Source organism: Macrobrachium rosenbergii, chromosome 9 (assembly GCF_040412425.1).
Source record: "Macrobrachium rosenbergii isolate ZJJX-2024 chromosome 9, ASM4041242v1, whole genome shotgun sequence".
NCBI lineage: Eukaryota > Metazoa > Arthropoda > Malacostraca > Decapoda > Palaemonidae > Macrobrachium > Macrobrachium rosenbergii.
This window is the reverse complement of record NC_089749.1, coordinates 38,257,818-38,274,569: the sequence shown is the minus strand read 5'-3', so window position 1 is coordinate 38,274,569 and position 16,752 is coordinate 38,257,818. Positions and strand designations below refer to the sequence as shown.

The 16,752-nt window shown below is 42.1% G+C and overlaps 1 protein-coding gene across 1 annotated transcript in view; it reads left to right on the top strand.

Annotated features, from left to right (window-relative positions):
* Ufl1 (UFM1 specific ligase 1) overlaps nt 1-16,752 on the top strand; it is a 564,283-nt gene that overhangs the window by 410,629 nt on the left and 136,902 nt on the right. Inside the window, exon 7 of the mRNA XM_067108921.1 lies at nt 1,301-1,798. Within this exon, the coding sequence (XP_066965022.1) occupies nt 1,301-1,798 (498 nt within the window). The remainder of the gene's footprint in view (nt 1-1,300; nt 1,799-16,752) is intronic.

Below are 16,752 nucleotides of genomic sequence, written 5' to 3'. Positions count from 1 at the left end.
TGATACCAAATCTGCGATTTTACTTCGACACCATTTGATCTTTTCAGGTTCTGCAATTGAACAGGCTGTCTCCAGTTAAAGGAAACTTAAAACTAACATTATGGCATGAATAATGTTTCTCCCACAACAGATAATGGTAGTCATGGTATAAAACGTCTGATAAATTTAACAACTTTTGAAAGGTTTTTATTGTAAGTATGAAAGATGCATAGATTGTTAGCAATCTCTTTACTTGTGAAATGTAAAAATTGGTTCAAAGCAATAGTTCATGACCACATAAAAGGTGTCAGAATTTCTAGAACTTTTATTAGTGGTCTGTTGTTGACCACAGCTTCTACATTCATCATGGACAGAAACTTACTTGATCTGTAAGGCTTTGTGCTAAGAAATCTTAACCACTTTTACAAGCCTGTCATGCATTCTTCCTTGCCAGGGCGAAGTAGAATACAAAGAAATTCTCTACACTGTCTGTCTGTAAGGAAACCTGAATTGCATTTATAGTAAAAGAATGTCTAATGTTGTTATTAAGTTGATCTGTTAGCAGACAATGAGCAACAAAGATGCAGAAACATATGATTATGAATAGTACTCAAAAAGCAAATATTTTACTGAAGAATGTAGTTTTAACTAGTATATATACCAAGGACCTTTGTTATACAGAAACTGTTTTGTTGTTGAATAGTGATGTGAAAATTTTGCTCATTAGTCTTGGTAGTAATAAGAAAATGCCACAAATTGCTAAGATGAGTGTAGGAGACTGCTTCCCTGTAGCTAATCACCCCCAACCTCTTATTTTTATAACTACTTGAACCTCTTGAATGTGGTGCATTTTTTGTTTGAATTCTTGAAACATTGGGACTCGAGAGGTTTTTTTCTCTCTGAGTTTTGTGCTGAGGGAAGTAGCTATTATTATTTCAAATTTCTTGGAGAAAATTCAATTTTTGAAATTCAGTGGTGTTTGATTTGTTTGAAAGAAAGGTGGCCTTTTCATCAAATTGAAATTTTATTCTCGTTATTGTAATAATACTGTATGTTGTTTATAATTTTTTATAATTTATTATATGGTTTTATTAAGAAGTGAGTATTTATAAATGATTGTATTCATTGTATTGTATTTTATATTTCTTGTGTTTTTTATGGTTTTATTTTCAGTGAAGCAGATGTCAGATTGTTGTTGAATGGTTGTATTATGCACGAGTTTGTCGAAAGCAATTTAAATTTGTTTTATCAAAAATAGTTTTGATGTCATGTTTTGCAAATGGACAAGAGGAAAGAAATTAACATTCTTGTTACATTTCAGCTTTATAGCAGCAAAAGTAAACAAAATGATGACAGTAATAGCAAGAACAAAAAAGAAGAAAGACGTAAAAAAGCAGTAGGAGGAAAGTTTGGTGGTGGCACGCAAGGACGAGAAACTAAGACCAAGTCCGTTAAAAATAAGAATAAAGGTAGAAGGGGAGCAGCTCAGGACTCAGACTCTGAAGATGATGTACAGACTCGCCAGGCTTCCGGTGACGGGCCAGGGAAATTCCCTAAGATTGAGTTCCTGTCCTTAGAGAAACTTCAAGAGGAAATTGCAGATAAAAAAGAACTTACTGATAGCCCTGAAGAATTGATTGAGGAAATAGCGAAGGATTTACAGGAATCTTTGACCAAGGAATTCCAAGAAGTGGTTCAGGCAGCATTTTTGGCAACTGTAGCAGTAGGAGGAGATGCTCGGAAGAAAACACATCAACAGCTTCAAGAAAAAGTGTCGGCCTTAATTACTGCTATAAGACTATCTGAAAAGGGTATAAAGGTAAGAAGTTATTTGTACTATGCTGTTTTAGTCAGATTATAATTCAGGAAACATTGTTACAAATGTCTTAAGACTGCTGACCAAGGTGTAAGATGCTTGCCATGCTGAGGGGTATATAGTATATACAGTGACCCTTTCAGCTGAACATTTTATGCAAAAGGCAGTTATCTTTTACCTTATTTTCGTAAAATATGCTGCATAAATATACTGTAAGAAAACAATTTCTTTTCTCTCTCATAAACACACAGTTCGGTAGGTAGGTAGCATACCTGTGTTTATTCACAGCCTACCATGGTTTTATCACCATTAATATATTTGTATACACCAATGTTGTTTCCATATTTGTACTATATTTTATTTTCCTTACTTATAATTGGATAAATTTGCCTTTTTTATTTATAACATTTCCCTAGCCTGAATTATACCAAGTATTGCATCTTTCATGTTGTGCTGTAGACTGGGCTATTTCAGTACAGTATATATGTTATTTTTAAGAACATTATTTGAAAATTTATCATTAATCTTCTGTTTTACTATGATCACTGATTTCTCATTTTACCTTATCATGGAAACTGTGTGTGTTTACATCCTCAGTACAAATGACCATTCACAATGATAATGTTTTCAAAACAGATTCATTTAAAGAACACTACTAAAAAGTAATTAATCATTTTCCATTTTATTGGAATTAATGATTTTTCATTTCACCTCATGATGTCCCAGAATCTTTATTTGCATGCATATTTTTGTGTGTGTGTTTTTTTACATGTACATGTGGCATTTCATCAGTGTTGATGTCACTGTTTAGTTTTTTTTTTTTTAGTTGGTTTGAATATCATTACCAAACATATTACAGTACACAAGAGAATATTATATCACACTGTTGATATATTCTTCTCAAATGCTACTGTTCACATTCATAGTAAAATATTAATTAGAAATATTTATAATGCGAATTTCATCTTGAATTTTGTCATAGATGTTGGCAACACATTGAGGGTTTCATAACGTGTCTCCCTCTCCCCCAACCAAAGCGATGTGGTAAGTGTGTGTGTGTGTGTGTTATACATGCACATGGTAGGGGATATTGAATGTGTTTCTCACTGTCTCTTTTGGGTTATACACTGTTTTTCATCCTTCATGCAGTGAAAATTATAACAAAACATAGAAATAAAAAGTGAGAAAATACAGTAAAAATAAAAATGAGAATAGTGTAAAATAAAAATAACAATAGAGAAGGAGTGTGTGTGTGTGTTATAGGCTTTAACATACGCAGTATCAGTTCTCTCTCTCTCTCTCTCTCTCTCTCTCTCTCTCTCTCTCTCTCTCTCTCTCTCTCTCTCTCTCTCTCTCTCTCGTGTTGGGTGGTTCAAGTCTATGAAACAAGGAACTTCATATCAGCTATAATTCCTTTTTGGTACACACTTACACACATACTGTGTATATATATATATATATATATATGTATATGTATAATATATATATATATATATATATATATATATATATATATATATATATATATATATATATATATATATACATACATACAGTGAACCCCCGTACTCGCGTTCTCAAGGTTCGCGGACTCACCCATTCGTGGGTTTTTCTATGGAGCCTATCTAAAAAATTGTTGCGGGAAACTCACACATTCGCGGGTTTTTCTATAGAAATATCTATAAAAATATTCGCGGGAAACTCCATATTCGCGGATGCAGATTTTTTTTCTTTTTCGTATAGAATAGTATTCTGTATTTTCATATTTATTATATAATAACACTAAATAATCATGTAAATCAATAATAATACTGTACTACAGTACTGCACATATAATAGTAATAGAAATTAGATAATAATATGTAATACTACACTGGTGATGAATGTTAATTTCAGCATGCTGTAGATGATGATGATGATGAATTAGCTGTGCAGTACGATGAATGAAAGGAGGCGCTGTCATGCTAAGGTATTTGAACATGGCAACGAAGGTGGTACAGTAGGGCTGCATGAATATTTTACCTTGTTCATGCTCAGTGAAGGCGACCGCAATTAATGTCATGCTGTAATGGGCTGCTACTTCTCCGTGACTTTTGCCCTCTCTTAACTAAACAATCATGTCTACAGTACTTTCTTCTCATCAGTCATTACAGTAATTGTAGGCTATTGGCCAGAGGCCTTAGAAGAAGCAGAGCATTCAGAGGACATCTTAATGCACGATTTCAAAAAATATTTTTAGGCCATAGTACTGTACATGCAAAACACACAAACGTGAGATAGCAATAAAACGGGTTATATTGGGTCATTTGCCGCTACGGTATACGCTTGGCACTACTGGTTGCGCATACATATACTAACATTGATCTTCTGCGCATACAGTATGTACATTTTATAAAATGTTTTGTTGTAGGATGATTTTTAAATATTACATACAAAAAGTGTTTTAGGATGATACATAGTACAGTACAGTACTACAGGTAGTACACAGAGCATATCTAAAATACGTAAGACAACAGGAATACTGCAGGGTATGTATGTTTACATCTTCGGTACATAGCATTTTCATGTATGTACTAAGTATATATTAATGACTACTGTAAGTACATTTTGTAAGTTGAAAAACAATTTACTAATTTTCAAATATTACAGTACTGTAATATATTAACGTAAACACAGCAAAATTTCAGTAACATATATTTGTTTTTCATAAAAGTGCTTCACCCAAGCCACCTCTCTGCAAATATAAAGAACTCGAGATGCTGGACGCTGTGTACCCAGGACCAGTGATACTCGACACACTATTGGCTGTTCACTTGGCACTGATTGGCTGAACATTCACAACCAACTCGTGAACATGGAATTCTGGGAGACCGCTTCACGGCATCCTCCTCAGATTGTGCGTATAGTTCGCAGCATCTTACCGTGTGAAACCGTGCATCTGTCCGTTTTAATTTTTTATCTTTGTGCATCAGCGGTATTCGGCCCTAAAATGCCTCCTAAAAAACGCCCTGCTCTTTCAAAGCCCTCTGGCAAAGAGTCTAAAAGAAAGAAGACTGTTATGAAACTCGAGGAGGTGAAACTTCTTGACATGTTAAAGGAGGGCAAAAGTTTTGCCGCGGTTGGCCGCCATTTCAGTGGTAATGAGAGCACAGTGAGATATATCAAGAAGAAAGAGGCAGAGATACGCAAGTCTGTGAGTATGAGCTACTTTGGTAGTGCAAAGACAGTTGCGACAGTGCGGGATAAAACAATCGTGAAGATGGAATCTGCTCTGGCAATCTGGATAAAGGACTGCCGGAAGAAAAACGTGTCCCTCGACTCCAATATCATTCGCAAGAAAGCGCAACAACTCTACCAGCAGTTATCAACTGCTAAGGAAGGTGATGACGTAGTACAGGCAGAGGAAGGTGTTGAAGAAGGCAAATTAGAATTTTTAGGCTTTGATGAACCAGCAGAAGAAGAAGAGGGGGAAGAGTCCCAAGCAGGACCATCGTCAGCGCCTCAAGGTTTCCAGGCCAGCAAGGGGTGGTTCCACCAATTTCAGAAGCGGTTCCACCTAAAGTCTGTTACTCTGCATGGGGAATCAGCATCTGCAGACATTGAAGCAGCCGTGAAATATCCGGAGGCCTTCAAGAAGATCATCGAGGAGAAGGGCTACCATCCACAACAGGTGTTCAATATGGATGAGACTGGCCTGTTCTGGAAGATGCCTTCCCAGACATACCTTATGAAGGATGAAGCTAAAGCCTCCGGATTCAAGGCCCAGAAGGATAGGGTTACCCTCATCATATGTGGGAATGCAGCTGGTTTCATGCTTAAACCAGGCCTCATTTACAAGGCTGCAAACCCCAGGGCCCTCAAGAATAAGAACAAGGCATTGCTTCCTGTGTTCTGGATGCACAACCCTAAGGCCTGGATCACCAAAGTCCTCACAGAGTACTGGTTCCATCAGAGCTTCATCCCTCAAGTTAGGCAATACCTGAACGACTTGGCCATGGAGTTCAAGGTGTTGCTGATTATAGATAATGCTGATGGCCACCCTCTCGATCTTTCTTACAAGGGAGTCCAGTTTGAGTTCCTCCCTCCCAACACCACCTCTGTCCTCCAGCCTATGGACCAGGTGTGATCCATGCCTTCAAGGCACTCTATACTGGGAACTCCCTCCAGCACCTTGTAAATGCAATGGACAGTGACAGTGAATTTACGCTAAAAGAATATTGGCATACATTCACGATTGCCACGTCTGAGCATCATCAGCCGATCACTGAATGACATGAAGAAGGAGACCCTGAACACATGCTGGAATAAGTTGTGGCCAGAGTGTGTTCATGATTACAGGGGCTTCTCTCCTGAAGAAAGTCAACATTCGGCCATTACTAAGGCTGTCCAGTTGGCAAGGATTCTAGGTGGGGAAGGCTTCGAGGACATCACCGAGGATGAAATCGGCTCCCTTATTGATATTCACTCTGACCCCCTGACGGACCAGGATTTGGAAGAGCTGACGAAGTCTGCCAGTGAGGAAGAAGATATGCTAGGTTCAGGGGAGGAGCAGGAGGAAGAGGAGAGCGGCCTGACTTTGGAACGACTATCCCACATTAACCCTTTAACGCCGACTGGACGTATTTTACGTTGACAAAAGTTATCTGTTGGGTGCCAAGTGGACGTAAAATACGTTGACTACTAAAGTTTTTTAAATATTCGCGGAAAAATACGTATAGGCCTCGTTTGCGAAAAATTTTAAATCGCGCCTTGAGCGATGCTGGGAGTTCACGGATCATGCTGTTGTTTTGTTTACAAGCGTGACCCAGCTGCGCATGCGCGAATTTCTTTCTTATCCCAAAAGAAAGCATCAGCTAACTTTGCTGAAAATCTCAGAAATTCTTTAGTCACTGTCGTAAGTTTTGCAGTTTTCTATTAGCCTTTACATAAAGTTTTGTATATGAAAATGTGCGCAGTTTCATGTAGAATACAACAAAAAATAACTCATGGTTGTAGCTTTTATCAATTTTGACATATTTTCATATAAATCACGATAAGTGCCAAAATTTCAACCTTCGGTCAACTTTGACTCGACCGAAATGGTTGAAAAATGCAATTGTAAGCTAAAACTCTTACATTCTAGTAATATCCAATCATTTACCTTCATTTTGCAACAAACGAGAAGTCTCTAACAGAATATTTTGATTTATGGTGAATTTTTGAAAAAATATTTTCCTTACGTCCTCGCTAACTCTGCTGAAAATCTTGTAAGAGCCTGACGCCGTCTCTTCCAAACACGTGTGTGTTCATGTGTTCATCATCGATCGGAGTGGACAAGACAACAAGAGCATCTCGTTTTCTTTCTCTAGAGGAACGCGATTTCAACCATACAATATTTCCATCTGTTTCTCCCTAACCATTGTTGTCTTGATGTATGTACAATCACCACTACTTGCATTGCCATGCAAGCATTCTAATCATGTACTCATAATGTTCCAACGAATCTTCTGTATCAAACTGTGTGTATGTTTCTGTTTGTGAAGATGCCAAACGTCTCGCCACTCCGATGGACGACGAACACATGAACACGCGCGTGTTTGGAAGAGACGGCGTCAGGCTCTTACAATCTCAGAAATTCTTTAGTCACATTGTCGTAATTTTTGCAGTTTTCTATTAGCCATTACATAAAGTTTTATATATGAAAATGTGCGCAATTTCATGTAGAATACAACAAAAAATAACTCATGGTTGTAGCTTTTATGAATTTTGACATATTTTCATATAAATCACGATAAGTGCCAAAATTTCAACCTTCCGTCAATTTTGACTCGACGGAAATGGTTGAAAAATGCAATTGTAAGCTAAAACTCTAACATTCTAGTAATATTCAATCATTTACCTTCATTTTGCAACAAACGAGAAATCTCAAGCAGAATATTTCGATTTATGGTGAATTTTTGAAAAAAAACTTTTTCCTTCCCTCCGCGCGGTAACTCAGCTGAAAATCTCAGAATTTCTTTAGTCACCTTGTCGTAATTTTCGCACCATTTTCTATTAGGCATTATATAAAGTGTTATACATGAAAATGTGTGCAATTTCATGTAGAATACAACAAAAAATAACTCATGGTTGTAGCTTTTAACAGTTTTGAAATATTTTCATATCACGATAAGTGCCAAAATTTAAACCTACGATTAACTTTGACTCGACCGAAATGGTCGAAAAATGCAATTGTAAGCTAAAACTCTTACGTTCTAGTAACATTCAATCATGTACCTTCATTTTGCAACAAACGGGAAGTCTATCGCACAATATTTTGATTTATGGTGAATTTTTGAAAAACTTTCCTTCCCTCCGCGTGCGGTAAATCTGCTGAAAATCTCAGAATTTCTTTAGTCACCTTGTCGTAATTTTCGAACCGTTTTATATTAGGACTTTCATAAAGTGTTATACATGGAAATGTGCGCAATATCATGTAGAATACAACAAAAATAACTTATGGTTGTAGCTTTTATCAGTTTTGAAATATTTTCATATAAATCACGATAAATAGAAAAAATTCGACCTTCGGTCAACTTTGACTCGACCGAAATGGTCAAAAACTGCAATTGTAAGCTAAAACACTTACAGTCTAGTAATATTCAATCAATTACCTTCATTTTGTAACAAACGGGAAGTCTCTAGCACAATATTTCGATTTATGGTGAATTTTTGAAAAAACTTTTTTTACGTCCGCACGTTACGAATTCATGCATTATTTTGTGATAATATTTTCTCTGTGTTGCTTTGATCGTTTTACAATTTGTTATATACCAAAATCATCTCAATTTAGTGTTCAATACAACAAAAAAAAAAAACTCATTAGCTTTAAACGTTTTGCTCACAGCGTGATTTGTATACAATTATATATGAAATTTTTTTTGCACTGTCATATATTCCAATATTTATATATGATAATGATATTTTTTTCATTTCTGATGGTTGCGTACTAAACTTCAGGCAATGAGAAAAAAAGGAGCCAAAAATGAACTCTTAATCTTAAAAACTAAGCGTGCTGTGATTTTTAAAAAAAAACTTTTTCCGCTTCGGAGCTAACGCCCGAACCTCGCCGGCATACGGCAGACACTTTTGATAATAGAGGCTTGGTGTTTAAGGGTTAATATCGAGGACATGGATCTGGATACCGAGACTGAGGAGCAGGCGGATACTCCTTGCTCAGGGGAAGAATCAGATATCTTGGGAGACCCCTCTGAGACTCTGTCCGGGGTCACCTCCACACCTCTTCGTCTGTTTTCTCCAGCTGCCTCATCTACTGCTGTATCTGAGAGCGGTGAGATGTCCTTTGCACCGTCTCGAAAGCTCCAGCCATCCCTGGTGTCTGGGACGGGTCCGTCCTTTACTGAGACTCCCTCAGAGGCACCCTTGACCACCGCCGCCCTAGACGCCGCCCTGGATTTGAAACTGAGCTCCTTCATGCAGTCTTTGCAGTCTCAAGTTCATGGGAAAATAGCTGAATTTTCGTAGGAGTTGTCGACTCTCAAGTTGACTGTATAGACTCCTGCACAACCGGGTTCTCCATTTGGTCAGTTGCCACCGGCCTCCCAACTTCCAGTCTTCAACCCACTGAACCCTTGGCGTTGTGCTGTCACCATGCCTATGGCTGATGGCATTCTCCACTGTGGGGAAGGCCTAGGGGCCAGGCCATTAGAAGACCTGGAATTTTACCCTAGTCAAGCGGCCTACCCCTATTGCTATGTGAGGCATAGTGATGAAGCCTTCCGAGACGACACCATCCCCAAGGAAACGGTGATCTTTAAGCACTCTGCGGCCCAAAAGCTTCTCCTGGCGGAGATGAAGAAGGCCACCTGTACCAGTGCTCAGGTGTCAGCCTTCGGGAAGAATCTCACATCTTACTTGACGCCAGACGAGATGGTAGTTCCTTTCGCCACGAAGATGGCTCAGTCTGTTTTCAAGGCCGTTATTGAGGAAAAAGCCATCCCCACCCTTGGAGAGCGCAAGCCGACCTCGCTTGTACTACCGAATGACTCTGAGATATGGAAAGGGGTCCACCTCACTTTCAGCGTGTGGAAGCTGGCTAACGATTGCGCCAGTCAGCAATTTCAGGAACGGTTACCCCTGCTTTCCGAAGCCCTCCTCAAAACAGAGTATGAGAGCAGAGTCTGCCTGTCAGCCTCCCTGTCTCACCAGACTATGTTGGAGGCATTGATCAACAATAACCCGGGCAAGGACCTCTACACAGCCCTGGCTAAATCCCATGTGATCACCATGCAACGGACTTATTTGCCTTCTGTCAGGCACCCAGGGCATGTCGAAAACATATCCTTGCCAACGCAAGGTTCGGCATGAGCCAAAATGCCTGATCAACTCTTCTGTGTGGGGTGATAAGCTATTCCCCAATGATCTGGTCAAAGAGATCCTCGATACCGCTGCCCGGGAGAATAGAAATCTTCTTGAGAAGTGGGATGCTTCCATTTACAAGAGGAAGTTTACCCCTGGCCAAGGGCCTCAGCCCAAGTCTGCCAAGAGTTCCAAGCTGACGTCACACCGTCAAGCTGGACCTCCTCCCCCAGCTCCTGTGTACCGGATGCCTCCTCCTCCTTACCCGGCCCCCTCTCCTGCCTACAACCCTTTCTATGAACAAGGTAAGGCCAACTTTCAGACCTATCACTCTGGACAGAACTTCCCCAGAGAGGTGGTCACCATGGCAGTAACGGCTGAGGTGCCGGCAACAAACTTCGAGGACACCACCAAGGTAAACGCGGAGGCAGAGGAGCTGGACAAGGCAAACAATGAGACCCTTCCGGTAGGGGGTCGCCTAGTCTGCTTCAAACATCAGTGGACATTCAGCGTCTGGGCATTCAGTGTAGTGTCTGAAGGTCATGGATGGGAGTGGAAGTCTCCACGTCCTCCCCCCAAGGGGTTCTTCCAGGACTCAACACCTTTCCTGGAAGAGTATGTTCAGGACCTCTTGGCCAAACGAGTCATCCGCCCGGCCAAGTCCCTGCGATTTCAAGGCCGTCTCTTCTGTGTTCCCAAGAAAGGCTCGGACAAGAAGAGGGTCATTCTGGATCTGTCGGGTTCAACTACTTCATTCAGTGCGACAGGTTCCAGATGCTAAGTATTTATGCAAAATACGAACCCTACTACCCCTTGGGGCATACACTATATAGAGGGATGAGTGAGTTTTTTAATTAGCATTTCCCAACGTTCTGTGTGAGAGAGAGAGAGAGAGAGAGAGAGAGAGAGAGAGCGAGTATAATTGTCATTAGTGAGTGCTTCGGTTGTTGGAAGAGGGATGAGGTCGTTAGTTTGTTTACGGCGCTGTCTGTCTGTGGAATATGTGAAGGATTTTTCGGTTTTTGAGTGAGTCTTGAGTCAGAGCTAGTGCCGATCAGTCGTTTGGTCTTGGACAGTTTTTTTGTGTGCTTTTTGAGAGTTGTTGGTTTTTCTTGTTAGTGTGCTGTTCTTGTTGTGTATATAGTTCTATCTTCTTTTTTTTTATGTTTCCTTGTTTTGTTTGTGTGGTTTTGTGTGCTGTGTTGGCGACCGTGGACGCCTTACTCCATCTTCCAGCAACCGAGGATCAGGGTGAGTGTTGTGTACTGTTTTTTGTGGTTTTGAATTCCGCCACATAATATTTGGCGCCCAACGTGTTGCTGTTGTATAATAGCCGTTAGGATTGTTTGTGGTGGGTAGAGTGAGAGTAAGAGGTCAGGATGAGTGGGATAGAGACACTGAGAGAGGAACTCCGGGTGGCTAGGGAACTCCAGGGTAGGCTGGAGGAGGAGAATGGGAGGCTGAGGAATGAGGAGTTGAGGAGTCAGTCGGAGGAGATGGGGGTAATGCTAAGGAGTGCAAAAGAAGAAATGAAAGGGGAGATGAAAGAGTCAGAAGAGAGGATGCATAAAAAGTTGGAGGGAATGATTAAAGGTGTGGAAGAAATGGTGAAAGGTATGTTCAAGGGTGTTTTTGGAGAAGGGGCTGTTGGAGGCAGGTTCTCTGGAACGTGTGAAGGGGCAAGAGAGAAAGAAAAGGAGGAAGAAGTGAATGGAAGCGTGAGTGATGAAAGTGATGTGGAAATAGGAAGTAAGAAACGAGAGAATGAGAGGCAGGGTAAGGAAAAGGGGAATGAAAAGCAAGGGAAGGAACAGAGGGAAAGTAAGGATAAGTCAGGGGAAGAAAAAGGGAAGAAGGGAAAAGGAAAGGAAACTGGTAAGAAGGGCAAGGAAGTGGGAAAGGCAGGAAAGAAGGGAGAGGGTAAAAATAGTACTGATAGTGAGGTGGATGGAGGTGAATGGATAAAAGTGGATAAAAAGAAGGGGAAGAAGAGTGTAATGAGCAAGATGAATGTAAGTGCGGAAGTGGACTCTTTGTGTTCGGAAGAGGGTATGAAAGGACAGAGTGAAAGTAGCGAAAGTGAGAGTGAAAGTGAGAAAGAAGTGAGAAAGGCTATGTATGTGAGGGAGGTACCCCATTGTGAAAGGTATAATGAGTATGGAAGTAGGGATGTGCATGATTTCTTTAGGGAGTATGAAAGGTTTTGTCAGGATAAGTATGGGGAGAGTAAGAGAGTGTGGGCACGAGAATTAGGAGAATATTTGACTGGGTTTTTGCTTGATATGTATAGGGTTGTTATGAGTGTGGGAGATGTTGAGTATGACAAGGTGAAAGCTAGACTAGTTGAGCAAGCGAGGCGTATGAAAGCAAGTGTTAAGTATAAGAGGAAGAATGGATTTGATGAGGCAAGAATGAAAGCTGGGGAAACCTTGTCACTGTATGCTTGTAGGCTGGAGACGTTGGCAAGGAAGAAGTTTGGGGATGATGGGATAGATGAATGTAAGGAGTTAGTTCGAAAGTTGTTAGAGACAGTGCCAGATGGAGTGAGAGAATTTGTGAACTTGAAGCGGAAGGGGAAGAAAAGATGGACGAGTGAAAGGTTGACTTGGGGAGAAATTTTGGAAATTGTAGAAGATTATGAGCTTGACAGGGTTATAAAAGAGAGCAGAAATGTGAGTGTAAGGGCTGGGGTAGATGAGGGAGTGCCAGAGTTTGGAAGCTTTAGGGATGCAGTGTTGAGGGGCCCAATGAGAATGGCAGATAGTGTAATAGATAGGAGTGTAAGAGCAAGTAATGTGGAGGTGCCAGTGAGGATGAATGGTGGGTTTGTAAGGGAACAACAGGTTGGACGGGTTAGGGATAGTAGTGTACAAAGGGGAAGGTCGGTGAGTGGAAGTAGCGAAGTGTTTCAGATGTGGAAAGGAAGGACATACAAAGAATGAGTGTAGGTGGGCTTTAGGAGCATGTTTTGGGTGTGGGCAATCGGGACATTTGTTAAGTGAGTGTACGAAAGATAGGGGGGTTAAATGCTACAGGTGCCGACAGTAGGGTCATATTGCTAATGGTTGTAGGGGTACCCGAGTGAATGTAATATGTGGCAACTGTGGTAAGAATGGGCACTATGCGAGAATGTGTTCAGAACCGAGAGCGAAGTGTGTCGAATGTGGAATGGAAGGGCATGTATCAAGTGTATGTAGACGAAAGAGAGTGACTGTGACAGCGAATTGGGAAACTGAGTGTGAAGGGGTTCAAATGGGTGGATCCTCCAGGATGCAAGCGGTGCGTGTGATGCATGTACGTGAGGGGTTGTTGCATGAGGATCAGCAATTTGTTTTGATAGAGTATGGTAGGAAACGTAAGAAAGGGAAGAACGTAAAGTGAACGGAGTGATCGTAAGTTGTGTGATAGGGGTGTGAGTGCCAAAGTGAAAATGAGTGATAAAGCGTGTAATACGGATGAATGGGATGGTATGAATAGAACGTTTAGCATATGCGGGTTTGATATAACTGAGTTGACTGAACGTGTAGGGGTGAGTGAACGGTTGCAGATGAGCGAAAGTGTAAGAGTAAGAGAGCGTAGCAGTAATATACGAGTGATTGAAAGCATGAATGAATCGTTGCAAGAATTGGAAAGGTCAATGAGCGAATGGGATGGGTTAGTTGAAGAATTGGGGAGGTATTTGGGAACACGTTAGTTAGAGGGTATAGATGAGATTGTGGATGAAATTGAGAGTGGTAATAGTGAAGAAGATAGTGTGAATCTGAGAGAGAATGGAGGAGAAAATGTAAATCTGAATGTTGCTGGAAGAGAGAGCGAATCTGAGAGAATGATTGCGTGCCCGCCGCTTTACGCGATCTAAAGGACCTGCTAGTGAGCATCCGTGGGTGTTAATAGACATAAGGCAATTTAAATGCAGTGTGAAAAGTGTTGGTTGGGAAATGCTAAAAGGGGGAGAATTATAGAGGGATGAGTGAGTTTTTAATTAGCATTTCCCAACGTTCTGTGTGAGAGAGAGAGCGAGCAAGCAAGTGTAATTGTCGTTAGTGAGTGCTTCGGTTGTTGGAAGAGGGATGAGGTCGTTAGTTTGTTTACGGCGCTGTCTGTCTGTGGAATATGTGAAGGATTTTTCGGTTTTTGAGTGAGTCTTGAGTCAGAGCTAGTGCCGGTCAGTCGTTTGGTCTTGGACAGTTTTGTGTGCTTTTGAGAGTTGTTGGTTTTTCTTGTTAGTGTGCTGTTCTTGTTGTGTATATAGTTCTATCTTCTTTTTTTTTATGTTTCCTTGTTTTGTTTGTGTGGTTTTGTGTGCTGTGTTGGCGACTGTGGACGCCTTACTCCATCTTCCAGCAACCGAGGATCAGGGTGAGTGTTGTGTACTGTTTTTTGTGGTTTTGAATTCCACCACAACTACAGTATCTCCATAGATCTTACCGACGCTTACTGGCATATGCCGATGTCTTGTCGCTTCACCCCCTACCTTGGTTTCAGACTCAAGGCAAAGGCTTATGTTTCCAGAGCTATGCCCTTCGGGCTCAATATAGCTCCATGGATTTTTACCAAACTAGCGGATACCATCATTCAGGTCCTACGGAGTCAGGGAATTCAGGTGGCAGCCTATCTGGACGACTGGATAGTCTGGGCGTCCAGCCAGGAAGGTTGTCTCCAGATGGCTAAGGACACCATGGCCTTTCTCCAGTCTCTGGGATTTCAAATAAACTTCAAGAAATCTCGTCTGACTCCATCCCAATCCTTCCAGTGACTTGGCCTAGACTGGAACTTGGTAGACCACCATCTGTCTCTCCCCCCGTCCAAGCATTGGGAAATAACAAAGACAGTCCGTCCATTCTTGAAACAGAAGGTGACTACCAGACGAATGCAAGAGAAAGTGCTAGGCTCCCTCCAGTTCGCCACCGTCACGGACCCCTTGCTCAAAGCCAGACTCAAGGACATCAATCGAGCCTGGCGTCGCAGAGCCACCAAATGCTTAAGAGATCGGTGCGCAGTCACACCCGACTTGCTGCGCAAACAATTGAGATCCTGGACCTCATCCCGAAGCCTCTCAAAGTCGATCCCTCTCGTTCATCCTCCCCCGTCGGTGGTCTTCCACACGGACGCATCCTTGACAGGTTGGGGGGGCCACTCCCCCTCCCAACAAGTGCAGGGAAATTGGTCGACAAAGTTTCAGAGCTTCCATATCAACATCTTGGAAACGATGCCGTTTTTCTATCCCTCAAACGGCTGAAACCCAAGAGAAGCTCGTCCGTCCGTTTGGTGCTGGACGGCAGTGTCATAGTGAACTGCATCAACCAACGGGGCTCCAGGTCACGCCCAATCAATCATGTCATGATAGCCATCTTCTCACTGGCCAGACGCAGGAAGTGGCATCTCTCTGCGACTCATCTAGCAGGGGTTAAGAACGTGATAGCAGACTCTCTGTCTAGAGCAGCACCCCTCGAATCGAAATGGGCTCTAGACAACGCATCATTCTCTTTCGTGCTGGGCAAAGTCCCAGATCTCCAGGTGGATCTGTTTGCGACAACAAACAACCACAAGCTTCCCTGATGTCTCCCCGGTCCTAGACCCTTGGGCTGTGGGGATGGACGCGATGGCTCTCGACTGGATTCACTGGGACAGGATTTACCTGTTTCCTCCAGTCAACCTTCTTCTCAAGGTACTTCACAAGCTCCAGTCCTTCTGGGGCGTAGCTGCCATCATAGCCCCGAAGTGGCTGAAGAGCAACTGGTTTACTCTGACACCGGAACTCAGCCTACAGTACGTCTGATTCCACTCCTGGCTCCAGTTCTCACTCAGAAAGTCCAGAAGAAAATTGTCTCCGCTTCATCCTGGCTAATGAGCAATCTTCATTTGATGATTTTCTCGAATTTGCAGTCCACAGACGCTTCGGCATCCAGAAAGCAAACATAGACTTCCTGGAGTCCTACAAGGCGGAGGGCACTAAGAATCAATGTAATTCTTCCTGGAAGAAGTTTTCGTCCTTTGTCCGTGAGCAGAATCCATCTGCTATCATGCTGGACTTCTGCATCTCCTTTAAATCTCTGCATGACCAAGGTTTAGCACCTGGTACCATCAACACCTGTAAGTCAGCCCTCAATAGGCCAATATTCTCTGGCTTCAGTATTGATTTTAATGATGGCCTTCTATCTAAGATCCCGAAGGCCTGCGCTCGCCTTAACCCTGCTAAACCACCCAAGCTGATCACTTGGTCTTTGTCCAAGGTTCTCCAACTGGCTTCAGATACCTCTCATCATGCAGTAGACCTAGAGTTGTTGATAAGGAAGACCTTGTTTCTGCTCGCAATGGCTTCCGGTGCTTGCATTTCTGAGATAGTGGCCCCTTCTCGTGATCCTGGTCACGTCCAGTTTTTGGATTCTGGGGAAGCTACCCTTTATCCAGACCCTTCGTTCCTCACGAAGAATGAGCTCCCCACCAAACACTGGGGTCCCTGGCGGATCCCGTCGCTTGCACAAGACACCACTTTATGCCCTGTATCCTGTCTTCAGGCCTGCCTCCAGGCCACTGCGGCTTGGAAAGGGGGCCAACTCTTTTGCCGTACTACAGGTGCCAACATCTCCAAGGACGGCGTAAGATCCAAGATACTTCAT